Source organism: Sturnira hondurensis, unplaced genomic scaffold, assembly GCF_014824575.4.
Source record: "Sturnira hondurensis isolate 20B ecotype Veracruz unplaced genomic scaffold, ASM1482457v3 Scaffold0017046, whole genome shotgun sequence".
In the NCBI taxonomy this organism is placed as follows: Eukaryota; Metazoa; Chordata; class Mammalia; order Chiroptera; family Phyllostomidae; genus Sturnira; species Sturnira hondurensis.
In genome coordinates, this window is record NW_028089677.1 from 147,033 (window position 1) to 168,836 (window position 21,804).

Here is a 21,804-nt window from a genome sequence, read left to right on the forward strand (position 1 = left end):
GGCATGGAAGCTAAATAATATGTTATTAAACAATGAACTGATCAACAACAAGATCAAAGAAGAAATCAGGAGATACCTTGAAAATGATGACACAACAATCCAAAATCTGTGAGGAACTGGGAAAGCAATTTTAAGAAGGAAATTCATAACATTACAGGCCTATCTCAAAAAAACAAGAAAAAGCTGAAATAAACAATCTAACTCCACACATAAAGAACTTGAAAAAGAACAACAAACAAAACCCAAAGTAGAAGAAAGAAAATAATAATATCAGAGCAGGAATAAATGAAATAGAGTACAAAAAATACAAAAGATCAATGAATCCTAGAGCTGGTTCTTTGAAAAGATAAACAAGATAAACAAACCTTTAACCAGACTCATCATAAAAAAAAGAGAAAGGACCCAAAGAATTAAAATCAGAAATGAAAGAGGAGAAATAAAAATTAACAAAAAATAAATGCAAAGGATTGTAAGAAAATATTATGAACAACTATATGCCAACAAACTGGACAACCTGGTTGAAATCGATAAGTTCCTAGAACCATATAATCTTCCAAAAATAAGTCAGGAAGAATCAGATAATTTGAATACACTGATTACACTGAGTGAAATTGAAACAATTATCAAAAAACTTCCAACAAAAGCCCTGGACCAGATGGCTTCATAGGGGAATTTTATCAAACATTCTGAGGAGAACTAACAACTCTGCTTCTCAAACTATTTCATAAAATTCAAGAGGAGGGAAGGCTCCCAACTCATTTTATGAGCCCAGCATTATGCTAATTCCAAAACCAGATAAAGACATTATAAAGAAAGAAAATTATAGATCAATATCCCTTATGAACATAGATGTTAAAATCCTCAAAAATATGAATCCAAATACAGCAATGCCTCAAAGAGATCATACACCATGATCAGTGAAATTTATTCTGAGAATGAAAGGTTGGCACAACACTTGCAAATCAATCAATGTGACTTACTGCACAAACAAAATGAAGGATAAAAACCACATAATCATATCAATAGATGCAGAAAAAGCATTTGATAAAATCCAGCACACATTTATGAAAAAAAAAAACTTTCAGCAAAGTAGAAATAGAAGGATCATACCTAAGCACAGTAAGGGCTTTATATGACAAACTCACTGCCAACATAATACTCACTGGGCAAAAACTACAAGCATTCCCCTTAAGATCTGGAACAAGACACTTTCCACCTCTCTTATTCAACATAGTACTGGAAGTCTTCACCACAGCAATCAGACAAGAAAAAGAAGTAAAAGGCATCCAAATTGAAAAGGAAGTAGTAAACTGTCTTTACTCGCAGATGACATAATCTGTACATAGAGAACCCAAAAGATTCCACCAACAAATTCCTACAACTGGTAAATGAATTCAGCAAAGTAACAGGATACAAAATTAATACCCAGAAATCAGCTGCATTTTTATGAGCCATTAATGAACTAACTGAGCGGGAAATCAAGAAAACAATCCCATTCCCAATTGCTTCAAAAAGAATGAAATACATAGGAATAAACCTAACCGAGGATGTAAAAGATCAATTCTTGGAAAATTGTAAGAAACTGAAGGAGAAATTGACAAAGATACAAATAAGCGAAAGCACATACCATGTTCATAGGAAGAATTAGGAAGAATTAACATCATTAAAATGTCCATACCACCAAAGCAATCTATAGACTCAATACAATTTCTATTAGATACCAGTGACATATTTCAGAGAACTAGAACAAATATTTCAAAAATTTATATGGAACTACAAAAGGCCCCACATAGCAACTGCGATCCTGAAAAAGGAGCACAAAACTGGAGGAATCATGCTACCTAATATCAAAATATACTATAAGGCCATAGTAATCAAAACAGCATGGGACTGGCACAAAAACAGACACATAGATCAATGGAACAGAATAGAGAGCTCAGACATAAACTCACACCTTTATAGTCAATTAATAATCAACAGAGGAAGCAAGTACATACAATGGGCTGAAGATAGTTTATTCAATAAATGGTGTTGGGAAAATTGGACAGATACATGCAGAGAATTGAAATTAGACCACTTTCTTACACCACATACAAGAATAAACTCAAAATGGATCAAAGACTTAAATGTTATACTCCAAACCATAAAAATTCTAGAATAATACATAGGCAACAAAATCTTGGACATTGCTTGTAGAAATTTGTTATTGGATATATCTCTTCAGGCAAGGGAAGCAAAAGAAAAAAACCTAAAAAGTTTTTGCACAGCAAAGGAGATCATCAACAAAATAAAAAGACAACCCACAGAATGGGAGAACATATTCACTAATACATCTGATAAGGGGTTAATATCCAAAATTTATGAAGTACTTATAAAACTCAACACCAAAAACCAAACAACCCAATTAAATAATGGGCAAAGGACCTGAATGGACACTTCTCCAAGGAAGACATACAGATGGCCAATAGAGATATGAAAAGATGATCAATGTCACTAATCATCAGAGAACAGCAAATTAAAACCACAATGAGATACCATTTCACACCTGTCAGAATAGCTATCATCAATAAATCAACAAACAAGTGTTGGTGAAGATGTTGAGAAAGGGGAACTCTTTTGCACTGTTTGTAGGAATGCAGACTGGTACAGCTACTGTGGAAGGCAGTATGGAGATACCTCAAAAAATTAAAAATAGATCTGCCTTCTGACCCAGTGATCCCACTTCTGGGAATATATCCAAAGGAAAAAAAACACTAATTTGAAAGAACATAAGCACATCTTTGTTCATTACAGCATTATTTACAATTGCCAAGATATGGAAGCAGCCCAAGTGTCCATCAATGAATGAATGGATAAAACAACTATGGGACATTTACACAATGGAATACTTACTGAGCTATAAATTGTTTTTTTACCCTTTGCAACAGTATAAATGATCCTGGAGAATATGATGCTAAGTGAAATAAGCCAGTCAGAGAAAGACAAATACCATATGATTTCATTCATATGTAGAATCTAATGAACAAACTGAACTAACATGGAAAATGGGGACCGACTCGTAGACGGAGAGCAGGATGATAGCTAGTGAGGGGGAGAGGCTGGAGGGTGGAGGGACTGAACAAAAAAGAAAAAGAACTCATGGACATCGAAAACAGTGTGGTGATTGCTTGGGGGAGGGGGTTATAAGGGGTTTAAAAGATAATGTAAAAAAGTACAAAAAAAAAGAAAAGAAAAGAGAGAAACATTACTTTAAAGAATTGGCTCTTGTCATTGCCCGGTTTGGCAAGTAAATTCATAGGGCAGGCTGGCCTACTGATATCATTGATGGTTATCACTCTACTTAAAGTCAACTGATTGTAGCTGATGACCATATCTATAAAATATCTTCATACCAACACATAGATTACTGTTTGATTAAAAAACTGGGTAGTATAGACTGGCCAAGAAAACACATCAAATCAAACATCACAGGTTCTAAAGGGCTACTATCTCAGTGTAACAGTGAATGAGAAATAAACCCATCTCACAAAAGAGGACAGAATAGGAATGTGTTTATTAAAAATTGTCAGTATGGATAAGAACAAATCCTTTCAGAATTTGTAAGTAACAGCTAGAACTCATGTGAGTGTATGATCTGAATGCATGCAACCAATGTGATAAGAAAAATCTAAAATAGTTGCCTGCTAGTAGTCCCATGAGGTACTAAGCATAAATTCATTCTAGGAGAACTCAAATTCAACCTAAGTCTCATAGAATTCTCACAAATTAAAGCTTCTAGTAAACTGAGCAAGACAGTAAAAAATCACAGAAAAAGAGTCAGCAAAAACAGAGACATTAGACCCATAAAGGCATCAGATATTAAAATTGTCAGGCATGAAATAAAAATTACAATGCTTCTTTATGTTAAAGTAAGCTTTAAAAACTTTTACAAACCAATCGGAAAAAGATACTCAATAGAAGAATGGGCAAAAGATTAGATTAGAAATGTCATGAAAGATGGTATCTAGATATATAATAAATAAATGAGAATATGTTTTCCATAAGAAAAATGTTAAGTAATATTACTACACCATAATTAGGATGGCATAAATAAAAAAGAGATAAAAATCAATTATTTTCAGGAATGTTGGTAAAAATGTGGAGAAACTAAAAACATCATAAATGTTGGCGTGAGTGTAATTGCTAGGTCACTTTGGAAAGCTGTTAAACTAAAGGTTGTTTTGCTAATACACTATTGTGGGTTGAATGGTGTCCTCCTCCCCCAGACAAAAAAAGATGCTGAAGTCCTAACTTCTGGTACCTATAAATATGACTTTATTTGGAAGCAAAATTTTTGCAGATATAACAAGGTAATATGAGGTAGGGTGGGCTCTCATTCATTGTGACTGGTGCCCTGATAAGAAGATAAGAAGAAAACACAGAGAGGGAAGTCAGCCACACCAAGATGGAGGTGAAGGTAGGAGTTATGTTGCTACAAGTTACACCTGAGGAACTTGAGGCTATCAGGAACACCTGAGGTTATCAGAAGCTGGGAGAGGCAAGATTCTGAGAGAGCATGGCCCTGTTAACACCTTGATTTTTGACTTCTAGTCTCCAGCACTGTGATAAAATAAATTTATGTTGTCCTAAACCATTACATTTGTCGTACTTTGTTACAGCCACCTGTGGGGAAAAAATATAAAACATATATATACATACATACACACACACACACATATATATTATACCCATTCTGCTAGGGTGGCCAGTGATGAGGAGCTGTCTCTGCAGAGGATCTCATCCTGGCAGCCCAGCAACTCCTGGTGCAGCATGCCAATGTCAGCCACCAAGAACATCTCTGGGCAGTACAGCCCCTTTTCAGAGCCCCTTGAATGAATCTATTCAGGGGCCTGCCACTGGTGGGAGGGAGGAGGCTGGAGAGTACCTGCTTTCCATAAAGCCACAAGTCTGCACTGAGGGTCTTTTTAGATGAGGAGGGGAATGTAAAGACAGAGGAACTTCAAGTTATTTATGAAAGAGGCCTTGGAGACCCTCATAAGCCACTTGGCACCCTTGAATTCTCTCTGTCCTGGGGGTTGTCCTGCCTTCTCCATGGCATCCTTCAGGCCAAAGGTGAGAGAGTGGATCTCATGGTGGGGTGGTAAAGAAACAAGCACTTGGAGGCTTCCTGCAGGAAATGAAGAGGTAGAAGGATCATGGCCTGGGAGTCATGGTAACAGGCTTGGAATTTGAAGGCTTCTGGATGAGGAAATCATTTGGGTGGTAGAAGAAGGTAGCTGTAAAGAGTAATTTTAGGGTTCATTGGAAGAAAATGAAGATCAAGATAGACATGTATAGTAAAATGACCACAAACACAATTATTAACAACCAAACCTAAAACAAAAACAAAATAAAAAATGAACTAAGCAAACACCTAGAACAGTAACAGAACTACAAAAATGGAGATCACATGGAGGGTTAGCAACAGGGGAGTAGGAGGAGGAGAGAGGGGGAAAAGGTACAGGAAATAAGTAGCATAAATGGAAGGTAGAAAATAGACAGGGGGAGAGTAAGAATAGAATGGGAAATGTAGAAGCTAAGAAATTATAAGTATGACACATGGACATGAACTAACGCGGGAGAACGTGGATGGGAGAGGGTGTGCAGGGTGGAGGGGAGTGAAGGGGGGGAAATGGGACAACCGCAATAGCATAATCAATAAAATATATTTAAAAAGATAGGAAAGAGAAGATGACTCTCAAATGAAGATTTGTATTTGAGAGTGTGCACCTGGGGTTGGGCTCAGAATTTTGAAGGTCTGAAAGCTGAGACATAGATTTGGGAGCTGAAATGTGAAAGTGCAAGGCTGAAAGCCTTGGAATTTGGAAGCATGGGAGCAGACACTGAAGCAAGGTCTCTAGGTCTGGTAGTTGATGTGGTGACATCTGGATTTGGTAACCCCAGAATCTGTAATCTCATTTTATGGTGATGATGGGCGTAGATTTAAATTTTGAGATCTGAATAAATGCTATTCTGATGGCCAGAATGGCTCTGGGGACTCATTGGCTGAATTTGGCATAGGGGCTAAGACTTGTGGGATGATCAATAACTGATGAGATTTGTGGACCTATGGGTAAGACCTGGGGACTTCCCAAGGCACCTCAGAGTTGGGGAACTTCAAGCTCAATGAGACTGAGAGCAGGCAAAGACAACTGGCAGGGAAAGTGACTGTGTTGTGGAATCAAAAGGCAGTTGAAAAGCCTATGGGTTGGGAGAGATTGGAGGATAGAGGAGCCAGAGTCCCCATGGGGATAAGAAGAAGGGTTGCAGGGCAATGGGGCCTCTGCCTCCCAGAAAAGGATAGGCTACCACTTTCCTATTATTCATAAAACTGTAATAAGCTTTTATTACATTCTCTTATAAGTATAATTTATAACACTTCCCCCTCCAAAAAATTTAAAATTTGAGTGAAAAGTTAATAGATTTGGAAATATAGAAGGAAGATAAAGTTTAACATTTGTTTAATAGAACTTCTGGAAGCAATGGAAGGTGGCAAAAATAAATAAAGACCCAATAAAAGAAAATTTTGTTGAGCCAAATAAAGATATGAGTTTTCAATTTGAATGGATCCATCAGATGTTAATTGTAATATTAAAAAACCCAATTCCTAAACAAATCATGTAAAATATTAGAACTTCCAGGATAAAGTAAAATTCCAAAATGCTTTCTGAGAGTGCAATTTATCTAGAAAGCAGTTCTTGGAGGGAAATATAAAGCCTTAAATAGTTACATTAGTAAAAATTAAGACAAAATAATTAAATTAAATAAATAACTTAAGAAGTCTAAAAAAGGAGCAGCAGAATAAACCCAAAGAAAATAAGAGGTTAATGATAAGGAGAACAAAAATTATTGAAATAATAAACAAAAATACAGGAGAGAAGATCTAAAAAAGCCTAAATTTGGTTCTTTGTAAGGACTAATTGACTAATCTTTAGTAAGATAAATAAAAAGAGAAAAGGCATATGTAAGGCTATTAGGGATGAAAGGAGATAAAAATGCAACAAAGATTGAAACAGTAAGTGGATAGTATGAACAACTTTATGTTAACAACTATAAAAACAAGTAAAGTGGAAAATATTCTGAGAAAAATGTAAATATTCAAAACAGACTTAAGAATAGAAATTTTGAATGGCTATATGACCATGAAGAATTTAAAATCTTCCCAGGAAACAAAACATCAAGCTCAGACAGTTTTACTTGCAAATTCTTCTAGTGTTCCAGAAGTAAATTTTTCTACACATAAAAAAAATCTTACAGAGTATAAAAAGTAGGGTTCAGACTTCCGCCAAGATGGAGGCATAGGTGGAAACACTGTGCCTCCTCTCACAACCAATTTTAAAGTCAACAAAGTTTCAGTAACAAAAACGCAGCCAAAACACAGAAAATTGAACTATACGGAAGTCCAACAACAATGAACCATTCAACTGTACTGGTAAGAGGGGCAGAGCCAGCAGCAGAGCAGTGTCGTGCAGGAAAGATCCCCTGACCCAGGCGAGAAGGCAATCCCAGGTGTGGGGTAGCAACAGGCGGACCCAGTGAGGGTGTAAGGTGGCAGACTGACCTCGGTCACACATTTGCGTGCAGATAAACCAGTGAAGGAGCCAGCAGTGAGACAGACTGTGCAGGCCCCAGAGGCAGGAAGCAGCTGAGGGGACCGCCATTGCCCCTCTTTGACCTCACCCCCACATACAGCATCACAACCCAGCGACTGAGTTGCCCTGTCCTGGTGAACACCTAGGGCTCCGCTCCTCATACGTAACAGAGGTGAAAAGACCAAAATATGGCTCCAGAAGAACTCAAAGCACCAGAACTGATAATTCTAAGCGACCAAGAAATAACTAACCTATCAGATGCATAGTTCAAAATACTGGTGATCAGGATGCTCACAGAAATGGTCGATTTTAGTCACAAATTAGAGGAACAAATGAAAGCTAAACTAATTGAAATGAAGGGAAATGCACAGGAAACCAACAGTGATGGAAAGGAAACTGGAACTCAAATCAAGGGAGTGGACCAGAACGAAGAAAAAATGACCAAACAGAAAAATGTGAAGAAACAAGAATTCAAAAAAATGAGGAGAGGTTTAGGAACCTCCAGGACATCTTTAAATGCTCCAACATCCGAATTATAGGGGTACCAGAAGGGGAAAAGAAAGAGCAAGTGGAAAACTTATTTGAACAAATAATAAAGAAGAACTTCCCCAATCTGGTAAAGGAAATAGACTTCCAGGAAACCCAGGAAGCTCAGAGAGTCCCAAAGAAGTTGGACCCAAGAAGGAACACACCAAGGCACATCATAATTACATTAGCTAAGATGAAAATGAAGGAGAGAATTCTAGAAGCAGCAAGAGATAAGGGGACAGTCACCTACAAAGGAGTTCCCATCAGACTGTCAGCAGATTTCTCAAAAGAGACCTTACAGGCAAGAAGGAGCTGGAAAGAAGTATTCCCAGTCATGAAATCCAAAGACCTACAACTTAGATTGCTCTACCCAGTAAAGCTTTCATTTAGAATGAAAGGGCAGATAAAGTGCTTCTTAGATAAGGTCAAATTCAAGGAGTTCATCATCACCAAGCCCTTATTATATGAAATGTTAAAGGGACTTATCTAAGAAAAAGAAGATAAAAAATATGAAGAGTGAAAGGACAGCAAACTCACAGTTATTAACAACCACACCTAAAACAAAAGCAAACCAAGAGGACAGCTAGATCAGGAGTGGAACCATAGAAATGAAGAACACATGGAGGGTTAGCAACAGGGGAGTGGGAGGAGGAGAAGGGGGGAGAAGGTATAGAAAATAAGTAGCATAGATGGTAGGTAGAAAATAGACAGGGGGAGGGCAAGAATAGTAGGGGAAATAAAGAATCTAAAGAACTTGAGACACGTGGACATAAACTAAAGGTGGGGGGGAATGGTGGGGTAGGGTGTGCAGGGTGGAGGGGAATGATGGGGGGGAATTATAACAACTCTAATGGCAATAATTTCTGTGGCATTATAACAACTCTAATGGCAATAATTCTGTGGAATTATAACAACTCTAATGGCATGTCTGTCTATGTCACCATCTTGAGCAGAATTTTAGGTCAGTGGTTCTTTGTCATCTTCATTCTGCTGCTGAGCCTGTGCAGTCAATTTTATATTTTTAATTCTAAAACTCAATTCTATAATTGACTATTATATTTTTAGTTTTAAAATTTGCACTTGATTCTTCTTTATATCTCCTATTTCTTTGCCAACGCTTTTAATTTTTTCATTTGTTTCAAGTATGTTCATGATTTCTTGTTAAAACATTTTATGTCTTTTTAAAAATATCACTCACAAAATCCCAAAATTTGTATCATTTTAATGTAAGTATATATTATGTCTTTTCTTATTTAAGTTGAGATTTTCCTGGTTCTTGGTGTGAAGAGTGATTTTTGATTGTGTGCCGGACATTTTGGTATTACGTTGGGAGACTATCATTTTTAAATCTTCAACTGTAGCAGGCTTCTGGTAATACTGTGTCTGTTAGATATGTAAGGTGTAATCTTCTTACCACTGGGGAACAGGTGTTAAGTCTAATATTCCTATTCATTTTTTCTATGATGTTTGGCTAAAGTAGGATGGATATTGCCCGAAGAGGTCTCTTTCCCCATCCTTGGGTAAAGGAAGCAGATTTTCTTAGGACCATTTCTTGTCTGCACCTGTTGGCATTTCTTGGTTGCAGACTTTCTGGTGCCAAATCTGGGGTATATAAAGGTTTAAAGAAAACCTAGGCAACTTATCATTGTGTCACTTCTCAAGTTCTGAAGACTCTACCTACTTTGCCTTTATTCTTTCCACCTTTATGACTCTTCTTCTTTTTTTTTTTTAAGATTTTATTTATTTATCTTTAGAGGGGAAGGGAAAGAGAGGAGAGAAACATCAATGTATGGTTGCCTCTCATGAGTCCCCCGCTGGGAACTGGCCTGCAACCCAGGCATGTGCCCTGACTGGGAATCGAATCGCAATCATGTGGTTTGCAGGCCCGCGTTCAATCCACTGAGCTACACCAGCCAGGGCATGACTCTTCTTATATTTGTTTTATACATTAAGTCTAGATATTTTAGTTATAGTTCGCAGGAGTAACGGGAAAAATACATCTACTACATCTGGACAGAACTAAAAGTCCTCCTTTCATTAAAAACACACACACACACGCAAATTATGCAGTGGTTGGGCTGTTGTATCTTTAAAGCTCATACCTGTTTTGATCTTCGTAAGTTACTGTTGTAAAATGATGAAGGTGGTGGTGACTGAAAATAGAAGAGCTTGAGAGAGATAATTTGTCCTTCTGTTCCAATTCTTTCTACCCAAGTGTGATTGGGTAGAAAGAATGCTTTTTAAAAAAAATTTAGCAGGTATTTTGCATTGAATAAATCCATACATTGGCATTTACTTAGGGCACATAGAATCAGGAGATGAAATAGGGCCTAGAAAGTTTCTGACCTGGCTGATGTTCTACATCTCTTTTGATGTTCCATATTATGTAGTGAAGTAACTGTAACTTCTCTCTTGCTAAGTGGAAAACTTCCTGTGCTTCCCCATGCTCTGGTACTAGTGTTTAATACCTTATACACTTATTTTTCTAAGTTGGGTGAAGCTCCTTCAAGAGTGCAGGAAACAACTCCTCCAACTCTTGTTCCTACAGGTGCCTAGTAAAAGCCTTACACACTGTAGAGGTTCACAGATACCTGAAACAATTATTTCTTCTGTCAGCCTGCATAGCATAAACTTGGTGTCCCTAAGGTACAGCCACCTTGTTTTCAGTTTTTGCAGAGTAGGCTTTGGACTATGAGACAGCATCTGACCAGGGCAGCCTTGTCTTTAAAAACCATTGAGCTGGATGAGAAGACCTATGGTGGCTACTCAATGCAATGGAAGTGTTTATTGAAATCTTTTCCCCCCAGGATCTTTGTGTTTTGGGAGCCCTTTGAGACCTTAAGGCCAAAATCAGAGTTCACATCTTTGGTTACCAGCCATTCTTCCCACCCCTGGAGACTCTCATCTACCCACCTACCCTCCCCCTCTCAATAGAATCAATATATTTGTTGGTGAATGTACCTATCGGTGAGTGAATGGAGAAAGAGAGAGAAAAAGAATGGAATGAAGTTGGAAGTTACAAAGACTGCTGGACATCCAGAAATTCTCATGATTTGCAAATTTATTGGCTGAGGAGGCATCGGGGTTGGGAGGTAGTTGTACAGAAACTAAGGCAGAAAAACTGCAGAACAAATCGCAGCATGAATGCTCAAAGACTTCTTCCAGGTGGGTTAAAACATGAATTTGGAAACCTCAAGGCAATATCATGAGAGCACTAAGCCCATCGGCGCCCACGGAAAACAGCTCCAGCTCCTTCGCCTCCGTGGCGTCCAAAGGGCCTTATTTGCATGGCCAGGTAGGCGCCTGCTTCTGCTGGGTCTGGTGGCAGACCGGGACGCCCCCAGAGGAGCCGCCGCCGCCGCCGCCACCACCGGAACTGCCGCCGGAGAAGCAGCCCCCGCCGCCGCCGCCCCCTGAGGAGCCGCCTCCGCAACCGGAACTGCCGCCGGAGAAGCAGCCCCCGCCGCCTCCAGACGACCCCCCTCCACAGCTCTGCTGGGGCGCGCACGAGGTCTGGGTGGTCTGCTGGGAAGAGCAACCTGAGCCGCCGCCAGAGGAGCCCCCGCCGCCGCCAGAGTAACCGCCACCCCCACAGCCGGAGCCGCCGCCGGAGTAGCCGCCCCCGCCGCCGCAGCCGCCGCCGCCGCTGGAGCTGCCTCCGTAGCTCTGGTACGTGACCTGCTCGCTGGAGCCGCCGCCGCCGCCAGAGTAGCCACCACAGCCGGAGCCGCCGCCGGACGAGCCCCCGCCGCAGCCGGAGCCTCCGCCGCCGCCAGAGTAGCCACCGCAGCCGGAGCCGCCGCCGGACGAGCCGCCGCCGCCAACGGACTTGATGACTACGCCGGAACCACCTCCGCAGTCTCCGGAGCCGCCGCCGCCGCCGGAGTAGCCACCCCCACAGCCGCCGCCACTGCTGCCGCCGCCGGAGTAGCCCCCGCCACAGCTGGAGCCGCCGCCGCCGCCGCCGCCGCCAAGGGACTTGATGACTACGCCGGAACCACCTCCGCAGCCTCCAGAGCCGCCGCCGCCGCCGCCGGAGTAGCCTCCGCCACAGCCGGAGCCGCCGCCGCTGCTGCCGCCGCCGCCGGAGTAGCCCCCGCCACAGCCGGAGCCGCCGCCGCCGCCTCCAAGGGACTTGACTCCACCAGAGCCACCTCCGCAGCCTCCAGAGCCGCCGCCGCCACCGCCGGAGTAGCCCCCGCCACAGCCGGAGCCGCCACCGCCGCCGCCGGAGTAGCCCCCGCCACAGCCGGAGCCGCCGCCGCCGCCGCCGCCAAGGGACTTGATGACTACGCCGGAACCACCTCCGCAGCCTCCAGAGCCGCCGCCGCCGCCGCCGCCGCCGCCGCCACAGCCGGAGCCGCCGGATCCGCCGCCGGATCCGCCGCCGCCGCCGCCGCCGCCGCCGCCGGAGGTTTTGCCACAGAACACTGGGGGCTGAGGGGTGGGCTGCTTTCTCTGGTGAGACATCTCGTCGGAGGAGGAAGGGAACTGTGGAAGGAGAGCAGAGATCGCATCACTGGACCAGCGGCTGGAAGGTTCAGGAGAGGAGGCCGCTGTAGCCATGACAACCCATCATCCCAAGTATCACTGCCTGGCCAGGCTCCATGCTGTCTCCTCGTTCAAATCTCAGAGAGCTTTCAGCTGAAATTCTTAGGATTGGTGCTTTTAGAAAAGAAGTGTGTCCGCTCGCTACATAGCCTAGTTAGTGGTGCCCATTTCTTTCTCTGTCTCTTTCCCAGCTCTGCCTGGTCTCTTGTGTGATTTTGGAGCTCTCACCCATTTCCTCAATTCCTGTGAAAGTAGAGGTTAGAGCACTGCATTTCTAAGATCTCTCCAAATCCTAACCGTGATTTCCTGAGTACAAGTAGATTATCACAAACCTTTACCTGGGGTGTGGGGGTGATTTTACCCATTCCCTGCAGAACACAAGGTTTATCAGAAGGTAGAGGGCCATTGTGCCGTATTCTCTGCACAAACTGTTTGTTTAAGCTCTTGGTATATCCCACTAGCCTTGGCCATGATCGGGGTCAGTTATTAGAAAAGGAAGGCTCCCCTGTCTTCCTGTCTGGACCCCATTGGTCTTTTGGATGATCATCTCTCATTAGATGACAACAACTATCACCCTTACTACTTGTTAAGTCCAAGCTTGATTGAGGGGACCAAGCTAATAGGAAATTGTGTCCCCTCTTATTTTCTTCTCAGAACTTCTTCCTCTGTAAAATAGGATTCTCAGGGTTACTAACATCTCCCCCATCTGCAGCATTCTCTGACTCATTTTCCCTACTATTTTGTAAGAATAGGCTGAGCCTCTCCCGACAAGTTCATGAGGTCCAGCCCAGTCACAGGCCTTCTGGGACAGTCTCTGTAGAGTGTCCCCCCACCCATGTGTCCAGCACCAGGTCTGCCCCTACAGGGGTACCAGAGAGATAGAAAATAGTCTTGCTTTGTCAAGATTATATTCTGGCCAGAAGACCAAACACCATCTGCACAACAGCAGCTCAGCCCCGCTTTCTTGCCTACCAGAATCCCCTCTAAACATGAATGCAGTTGGGAAGGCAGAGGCCCAGTCGCTCTCAAAGCAGAGATACCTTGCCTTTCTGCCCGCTGCTCCACCTAGCCTATGCAGGCCTGGGCCAGACCAGCTGAAAAGTCCAGGGTCAGTAGAACCCACACTTACCCGAAGGAGGGGTGAGTGAGGAGAGGGAGACGCTGGCTGTGTGAAGAGCACTGTAGCTCCTGAGGTTTTATATCTTAGCTATGAGTCAGCTATTGATCCGGGCCAGCCTCTTATTACGTGACCCATGTTGTCACCCCACCTCTCTGCGATTGCAAGCATTCATGAAGATTTTGACATTCTTGAGATGGGCAGCCTAGTGTGTGACTTGCCCATTCTCTGATGCAACCATATGGCAGGCTGGGGAGGGGGCTGGCCAGCCAGAGTGGATGACTGACCTTGTTTTCAAAACCTCTAGCATGGGGTACATGCCATAACCAGAGGGCCATGCTTGAGAAATATGCCCCCGACTCTTGAGGTGGCCTAAGAGACTCACACTGAAGATTTCAGTTCTTGGTCCAAGGGGTGGAACCTGTCAAATCCTACAATTTGGATTCTGATCCCATTGCTAGGAAACCCTTATAATTTTAAAGAGAACTTGACCCTGTTTTTACAAAGTCTGTTCCCCAGGGTCCTATATGCTTTGCTGGGATGTTTCTGTCTTGTCCACTAGCTTTTCCCTAGCACCCAGTTCTGGGCTGAACACCATGGGTACTGCTATAACTAATATAGGACACTGGAGAGTACTTTGATTTATTCCTGGAGACAGCAGGAGTCTGTGAAAAGTGATAATTGATACTGAGTTTTCTTGCAGAGGAGCAAGCTAGAGATCAACCATGTGGTCCTTGCCACCACCACCATTTGGCTTTGTTGTCATGTGTTCTTGTGTGGCAACAGTGACCTCAGCCCAGTAGGCAGCCACAGAATGGAATGGACTTGAGGTTAGGTGTCTGAGTTTGGGTGCTCCCTTTGCTATTTGCCACCTGTGTCACTTAGGGCAAAGTCACAGCACTGTAATAGTACCTGCAACATGGGAGACTCTGTTTTCTGACTTGAATGAACAGGTTCAGTTACTTTATCAAATAGGAATAGGCCCATTTATGGGCCTATCAAGAGGGAATAGTTTTATGTAAAGCGTAGAAGGTGAAGCTTCTCTTTTTATTATTTTCTCCTATAATAATACATTCTTGTTTCTAACTTGGACTACCCTTGAACACCAAGGTCGGGAGGGAGTCCATGGATGACTTGAAGCAAGCTCTTCTATAGGAAAACAACTCAAAACTTTCTTGTTGACCCTGGGCCAGTAGCATCACCTCTGTGTTTGAAGAAGGCATGCTCTTCCTCCTTTCATCATTTGGACTCAATTGCTATTGTTTGAGATACCACATTTGAACTTTGTTCCACCCAGCTATGTGTTATAATGATAGCTCCAATGATAAATTGATGGTTAATTATGATGGAGTTTTAATGATTCAAAAGATCCTGATTAGGCTGTGACCTTTGGAAACTTGTGGCACTAGTTTTAGTTTGGACAGCATGAACCCAGGTGAACAGAGGTACTCCCTCCCTTCTTGGAGAATAGCTGGGAGGGAGATGGCATCTGTTGGGGAAGGCAGGTTTCTCAGTTTGAAGCTGAAGCACATGGAGATTTTGGAAGGAAACAGCTACCAACTAGATGATTGCCATGGGTACAAAAAAGAACAGTTTTTTCAGTTGGGTTGTACTAGAGAAGGGGAGCTCACATAGACCGTGTTTTAGCATTGATCTGTGGGTCCGTGTTAGCCTCATCTGTGTGTTCTTTAGTTCTTAGGAAAATGTAAGCAAAAGTATATCAGTGATGTGTTCTTGAGAAGGAAATCTTTTATTCTGAAATCATGGACTTTCTACTTTTCTTGGTGTTAAAATATCATTTCTTTTAAAAGTGACGTGACAGGAAATTTTGTTTCTTTTATGTCCTTATCAAAATGAAAATTTGACTATTATATGTTGGTTACTATACACACACATATATTTTTTTGAGAGCGATGTTACTTTTCTTGACATTGAAAAGTTTGGGCACCTTAAGTGCGAGTGACCTCAAAGAGTTAATAGTTTTCAAATTGCCAATACTAATTTGGAGGCTGTATGCCTTAAGAAAGGTATGATTTTTTTCTATCAGACTGAGGAGCCTAATTTTTTTTCTTTCATTAATCTAGCCAACACAAGTGTACTGGACACTGTGCTAAGCATTAGGGAAGAGGCCAAAGCCTTTCAAAGCTGTGCATGGATCTTCTTAGATCCATGGATTTGGATCTTCCCCATAGATTTGGGGAAGGAAGAAACTCCTTGTCTGTCTCTGCTATCCTGTATAGTATTTCATTAGGAAAACCTTCCAACTAGTACATCTACTTTGCTAACACTTAGAAGAGGCTGATTCAATATAGTCTTGAGAGCAGTGCCAGATCCTTGGGTTCTCAGCCTGAGTTAACTTTGCCTGAGGTGTGATTGTGTGAACCTGATTTCCCAATTTATTCCTCTAGACCAGCAGTAGTCCTAAAGGGATATCTATATGGATAGCCATTGCTGATCTCAATTTAGCATATCAGCGAGGAAATGAAAGTTTGTAGAATTAGTACACTTAGGTATTTGGAGTTTTGTAAAACTTGGCATGTCAGACTTTTAAGATGTATACCCTTTAGACATTTAACTCTGACTCTGTGCTTGCTGGCAGGTCTGGGATCTGCAGTCTGACAGATTAGGACACGGTTCCTGCCTGGACATATCCTTAGAGGGGACAGACTGTAAAGCAAATGTTTCACAGTGCCCAGGGTGGTGCAAAGCATTAGTAGGTGTTCCATAAATCCTGGTGGAATTGGAAGGGATTCTTGAGACCCATTGACTAACAATAGCCATGGTATGAGGGAGACATGAACCTTGTGTCCAGGCAATCCCTAGTCTGAGGGGAGATTACAGCTCTTGAGTTTGGGAAACCCTTAATGTGATAGAAGCCTGCTCATCACAATTTTTGAGTATCTAAAGCTATAAATGAATTCTCACTGAATGCTGACAACATTCCTGACTGAGGGGAAAAGGGCAACAGGTGACTTGTAAAGAATAAAGTGGACACAGGGTAGGGGATTGGGAGTGCTGGCAGGGCAGGCATAGAACTTGGAAGCCCTTAGAGTGGTTTGTTTGAAGGGGAACAGTTTTCTCTAAGAGTGTGGGCCCAGAAGGTGTCTCAGAGCCTCAGCACCATGTTGGCTGCAATTTTCTGACTCTCTCCAGCTTCCTGGGTAAGCAGTTTTTGAAGAGATGGTTGACTCTGGTTGCTAATTGGGGAAAACAGCTTACAAGTCTGGGAGAGGTCCAGCTCTGTAGTGGCTCACAACTCTGTCCTTTTCCAAGAAGCTTTTTGAGGTTCATTCTACCCATGGTTCCATCTTTTTGGCCATTTCCCCTCTCCAAGGCTTTAAGGAACACTTGCACTAGCCTGGTAATGACATATCCATTAGCCTTGTCTCCTTCAAGTTATACATTTTTTATGGCAGTTACATGTATATTTACTTTCTCATTTTGTAATTGTTATTCTATTACAGTTGTCCCAAATTTTCCCCTTTGCTCTCCTCTGCCCAGCCCACCTCCTGCTCCCAGTCAATCCCTACACCATTGTCCATGTCCATAGGTCATTAATACATGTTCTTTGACTAGTTCCTTCCCCTTCTTTCCACTATTATCCCTCTCCCCCATTTCCTCTGGCCCCTGTCAGTCTGTTCCATGTTTCCATGTCTCTGTTTCTATTTTGCTCATTAGTTAATTTTGTTCATTAGATTGCCCTTATAAGTGAGATCATGTGGTATTTATCTTTCACTTAGCATAATATTGTCTAGTTCCACCCATGCTGTTGTAGAAGATAAGAGTTCCTTCTTTATGCTGCATAATATTCCATTGTGTAAATGTACCACAGTTTTTTGACCCACTCATCTACCGATGGGTACTTAGGTTATTTCCAGCACTTGGCTATTGTATGTAGTGCTGCTATGAACATAGGGGTTCATAAGTTCTTTTTAATTGGTGTTTCAGGATTCTTAGGGTATATTCCTAGCAGTGGAGTCACTGGGTCAAAAGGCAGTTCCATTTTTAATTTTTTGAGGGAATTCAATACTGTTTTCCACAACCAAAAATGCACTAGGGTCCCTTTTCTCCACATCCTCACCAGCACTTATGTTTATTGATTTATTAATGACAGTCATTCTGGCAGGTATGAGGTGATATCTCATTGTGGTTTTAATTTGCATCTCTTTAATGGCAAATGATGTTGAACAAATTTTCATATGTCTATGGGCCATCTTTATGTCTTCTTTGGAGAAGTATCCAGGTCCTTTGTCCATTTTTTAGTTGGATTGTTTGTCTGCCTGGTGTTGAGTCGTATGAGTTCTTTATATATTTTGGAGATTAAACCCTTGTCCAATGTATCATTGGCAAATATGTCCTCCCAAAAGTCAGTTACCTCTTCATTGTGATATTTCTTTGGCCATGCAGAAGCTTTTTAATTTGATGTAGTTCCATTTGTTTATTTTTCAAGTTATAATTGTCCTTGAGAGGATGGTTATTATTAGTTCTTTACTATGCATCCTAAGATTTATAGAGTTTTTAGCCTCTTTGGGCTTTATCAGAACACATTGACTCTTGAGACCCTTGCAGGTTCTATCACTCTTCTTTCCATGGAGGAGGAGCACAGCTGAGTGGTTCAAAGGTTCCCACATAACTTGTGGAATATTATGCAAGGTGAGTAGTGCCCTCATGATGTACTTTGTCTGGCTCAGACACTTCCCATGTAGACAGACTCCTGGTTTATAGACCACTGTCTTATTCATGTCTTGTTCTTCCCCACAACAGTCCTGTGTGCTCAGTGATATGTTATCCTCATTTCCCAAATGAGAAGTGGCTCATAGAGGCTAATGGAGTTGCTCAAATTCCTATAGCTGTTAAGCAGGAAAGCCTGGATTCAGACTCAGATCTTTAGATGCTAAACCTTGTGTTCTTTCTAAGTACTATGTAGCACTTCTTTTGGATCAGTATAGGCAGAAGGAAGGGATGACACTCCATTTAGGCTCAGGTTCACACCCTCTAGGAGACTGGGAACAGAGGTTTCTCTTATGGGTGCTCCCAGATCCTCAGGGACAATTCTATGCATTGGTAGACTGCAGGAGCTGGAAGGACATGTAGAGATCATCCAGTTAAACTCAACATTTGCAAAGGTAGGTGAACCCAAGACCCAGAAAAGCTAAACCTCTTCCCAAGGCCAAGATGAACCCTGGATCTCTGCAAGTGCCGCCCCCCCTGCCCCCAGCTTAGTACTCCTTCTGCTGTAGATTCAGAGTGTGACTTCTTTCTCCTGACAAGAGTTCCTTCAGTGTTGACAGTAAGATCAAGGAGCAGTTAAAAGTGACAGTAAAAGTGTTTATTGCTGAACAGATATGATACTCAAGAAATGCGCTGGGCCTGGAAGTAAATTGCTATTTTCACAAGGCCCTTTCATAAGTGCGCAGGTACTATGACCCTGAGGGCTCAGGGCCCACTTCCTGAGCTCATATACAAACTTTATGATTGGGGAGGAGTAGTGAGCAGCACTTGTGGGTCCCAGTCCTATCCCTAGTCAGGCAGTGTCTCCTGAAGCCTCTCAGGACTTGTATGCAGGGTGTTTGTTGGTTGGTTGCCCAAGAACATTGGCTCTTTTACCAGCTTGTCCACTGAAATCCATGTTTTAATTGGATCTTAAGGCAAACATCATCTTGAAATCAATGTGACAGAAGAAAAAGCACAAGCATTTCAAGTCCATAGCCCTTTAGGCTCTTTGGATTAAAGCTTTAATTGAGATAACTGGTGCCAATGCACTTCTTCTTTTCTGTGGTCATTGGAAAGCAAGATAGTGCTGTTTCCATTTTGGTTTCAAATCCATTTTTTCAAAAAGATACGAATGCCTTTAATGATGAAGATGATTGTAATTGATTGAAGCCTGGAATATCTTAATATGTAAAATGGGATACACAAAAGAAGTAAAACACCACTGAATCTCCTTACCAGTTCATTACCATCTATCTATAAATTCACAAAAAAATTTCACCTTTTTTCTCTTTTCTCACATTTTTATCTACCGTCACATAAACACTAATCAAATGCTTTTTCCTTTGTTGTTCTTAATTCTTTTTCTTCCTTTCTCACACTGTGCCCCTTTTGGAAAAAGAGAATATGAGATAATACATACAATTATTACAGGCTTCCTATCAGGAATATCTTTTTCAAAGTAGGAAGATACCAAAAATTAACCATAGTGTTTGGTAGTGATATAGCAAAAAGAATATTAGACTTGTTATCATCCCTTCAGTCTTGACCTTTTGGTAAGTCATAAGTAAATTATTACACATAGGTGCTGCTTTCAGGAATTCTCTGGGGCTGCATTGGGCCGTGGTTGTGACTGCTGTCTTACCCACAGACTGTTAATAAGATTTACTACTGAAAACCAGAATGTGGATCTACTCTCTGTCTTGACCAATAAACCTTGTTCCTTGGACTTGCTGGTTATCCTTAATTTTTGCTCATTCTTCAAATTATACTTTTTATTTCAATAGTTGAACTTGTTGAAATTAGATGGATGACTTGGGACAAATCTTCCACTGCTTGAAAAGGTGGAAATGATCATGATTTGGTTGTAGGTCTCTAGTGACTTCATTTGGGTCCATCCATGTGCTCAGAGAATTCAAGGTGAGGGCCTATGAAACCATTGTCTACATATGGAACAGGTTTTTAGGGCCTTCCCTCCTGGCTTGGAGAACCATCTAGGCAAGATCAGATTCCCCTGAATCTCCATATTCCTATCTAACCCAGGGCTGGGCGAGCATTTGATAAATACTTGTTGATTAGCCAAAGAAATGAGAATTTAGTCTTATCTCCTAGGACAAATGTAATCTGATTTAGTTTTCCATGGAGAGTAGCTTAAGTAAATTGTCCAGGGCAAACTGTTCTCTGTCATCCCCTACCTTTTATCCAAGGCGCCTAATTTCCCCATTGTCTCCTGCTTCCCATTTTTCAGAATATCCCTTAGAGCACAAATTTCGAGACCTTGACCTCCTGTGGTCCAGTGGTCAGCTTTCTGGCCAGGCCCGAAGTAGCACCAGGGCAGTTGTGAGGTGTGCTAGTCTCTGTTATGTTCTCAATGATGGGGATCAGAATTTTTTTTCTTCTGAAGTCTCGTGGTCTTGCAGAATCTGTGTTCTAAACCTGACCTAACCACTAATGACCTGTGAGCTTGGGCAAGGCACTGTCGCCCAGATATCAGTTTCTTCACCTATGAAGTCAACCTGATTTTTTTCCATCCAGAATTCCTTTATGCTTCTCCTTCCATGGCTCTTCCCTGAACACAGAGAAGGCAGAGATGAGGACAGAAACAGTGACAAGGAGGAAACTTGATAGGATGACAAGAACTGTGAGCTGCTGGGAAAGAACACAGAAACTGTCATACCTCCCTGGATGCCAGCCTTGGCTTCAAATCAGGGGCATTTGGGGAACTTCTCTTTCCAAGAGTGATTCCCAAGCAGAGATGACTGGAGAAGGAGGAGGGAGGGATACAGCAGGAGGACCTTTGAGGAAAGTTGGCATGTGTTATGAGTAACCCTTGCTGAGTATCATTACCCAGGGTGGATATAATTGCACAGGATTAAGAAAGGCATGTGGGCAGGCTAGGTTGCTTTAGATTTTCCCATAATTAGTGTATGTGACTTTGGATCCCAAAAGGATTAATTTGGCTCCTCAATGCTCTTTGGCAGTAATTCTCCTTTGGTGGTGGACCTGGCCCCCTAATCCTCTAGTAAGTCATTCTACTGTAAAAATGCAGAGAAAAAGTAGCTTCAGTACAAATCGAAAAGCAAAGCAAAGAAAAAAAGGCACCTATAACTCTAGTACCCAAATACAACTGATACTCAACTTTTGATGACTATTTTTTTTATTTCCCTTTTTTCTTTTTATTTCTACTTCCCTTGTATATAAGTCTTCAGTTTTGGGTGCTGATTTTTCATGTCACATTGTTATCTCACACATATTCCCATTCCCTTT

The 21,804-nt window shown here is 41.9% G+C and overlaps 1 protein-coding gene across 2 annotated transcripts; it reads right to left on the bottom strand.

Annotated features, from left to right (window-relative positions):
* Positions 1-11,359: 11,359 nt before the first annotated feature.
* Positions 11,360-15,604, bottom strand: LORICRIN (loricrin cornified envelope precursor protein). 2 transcript variants are annotated; one of them, XM_037067058.1, is made up of 2 exons: positions 13,840-15,604; positions 11,360-12,650 (listed from the first exon to the last, which is right to left on the bottom strand). In XM_037067058.1, the coding sequence occupies exon 2, from the start codon at positions 12,627-12,629 to the stop codon at positions 11,439-11,441; it is 1,191 nt and encodes a 396-aa protein (XP_036922953.1). In that variant the 5' UTR covers positions 12,630-12,650; positions 13,840-15,604; the 3' UTR covers positions 11,360-11,438. The 2 variants fall into 2 exon arrangements, with proteins under 2 accessions (XP_036922953.1, XP_036922952.1); XM_037067057.1 differs by lacking the exon at positions 13,840-15,604 and having other exon boundaries at positions 11,360-12,738.
* Between the last annotated feature and the right edge of the window lie 6,200 nt (positions 15,605-21,804).

Coding starts and splice junctions, on each gene's coding strand:
- LORICRIN (XM_037067057.1), bottom strand. CDS start 12,725: ATGGCTACAGCGGCCTCCTCTCCTGAACCTTCCAGCCGCTGGTCCAGT.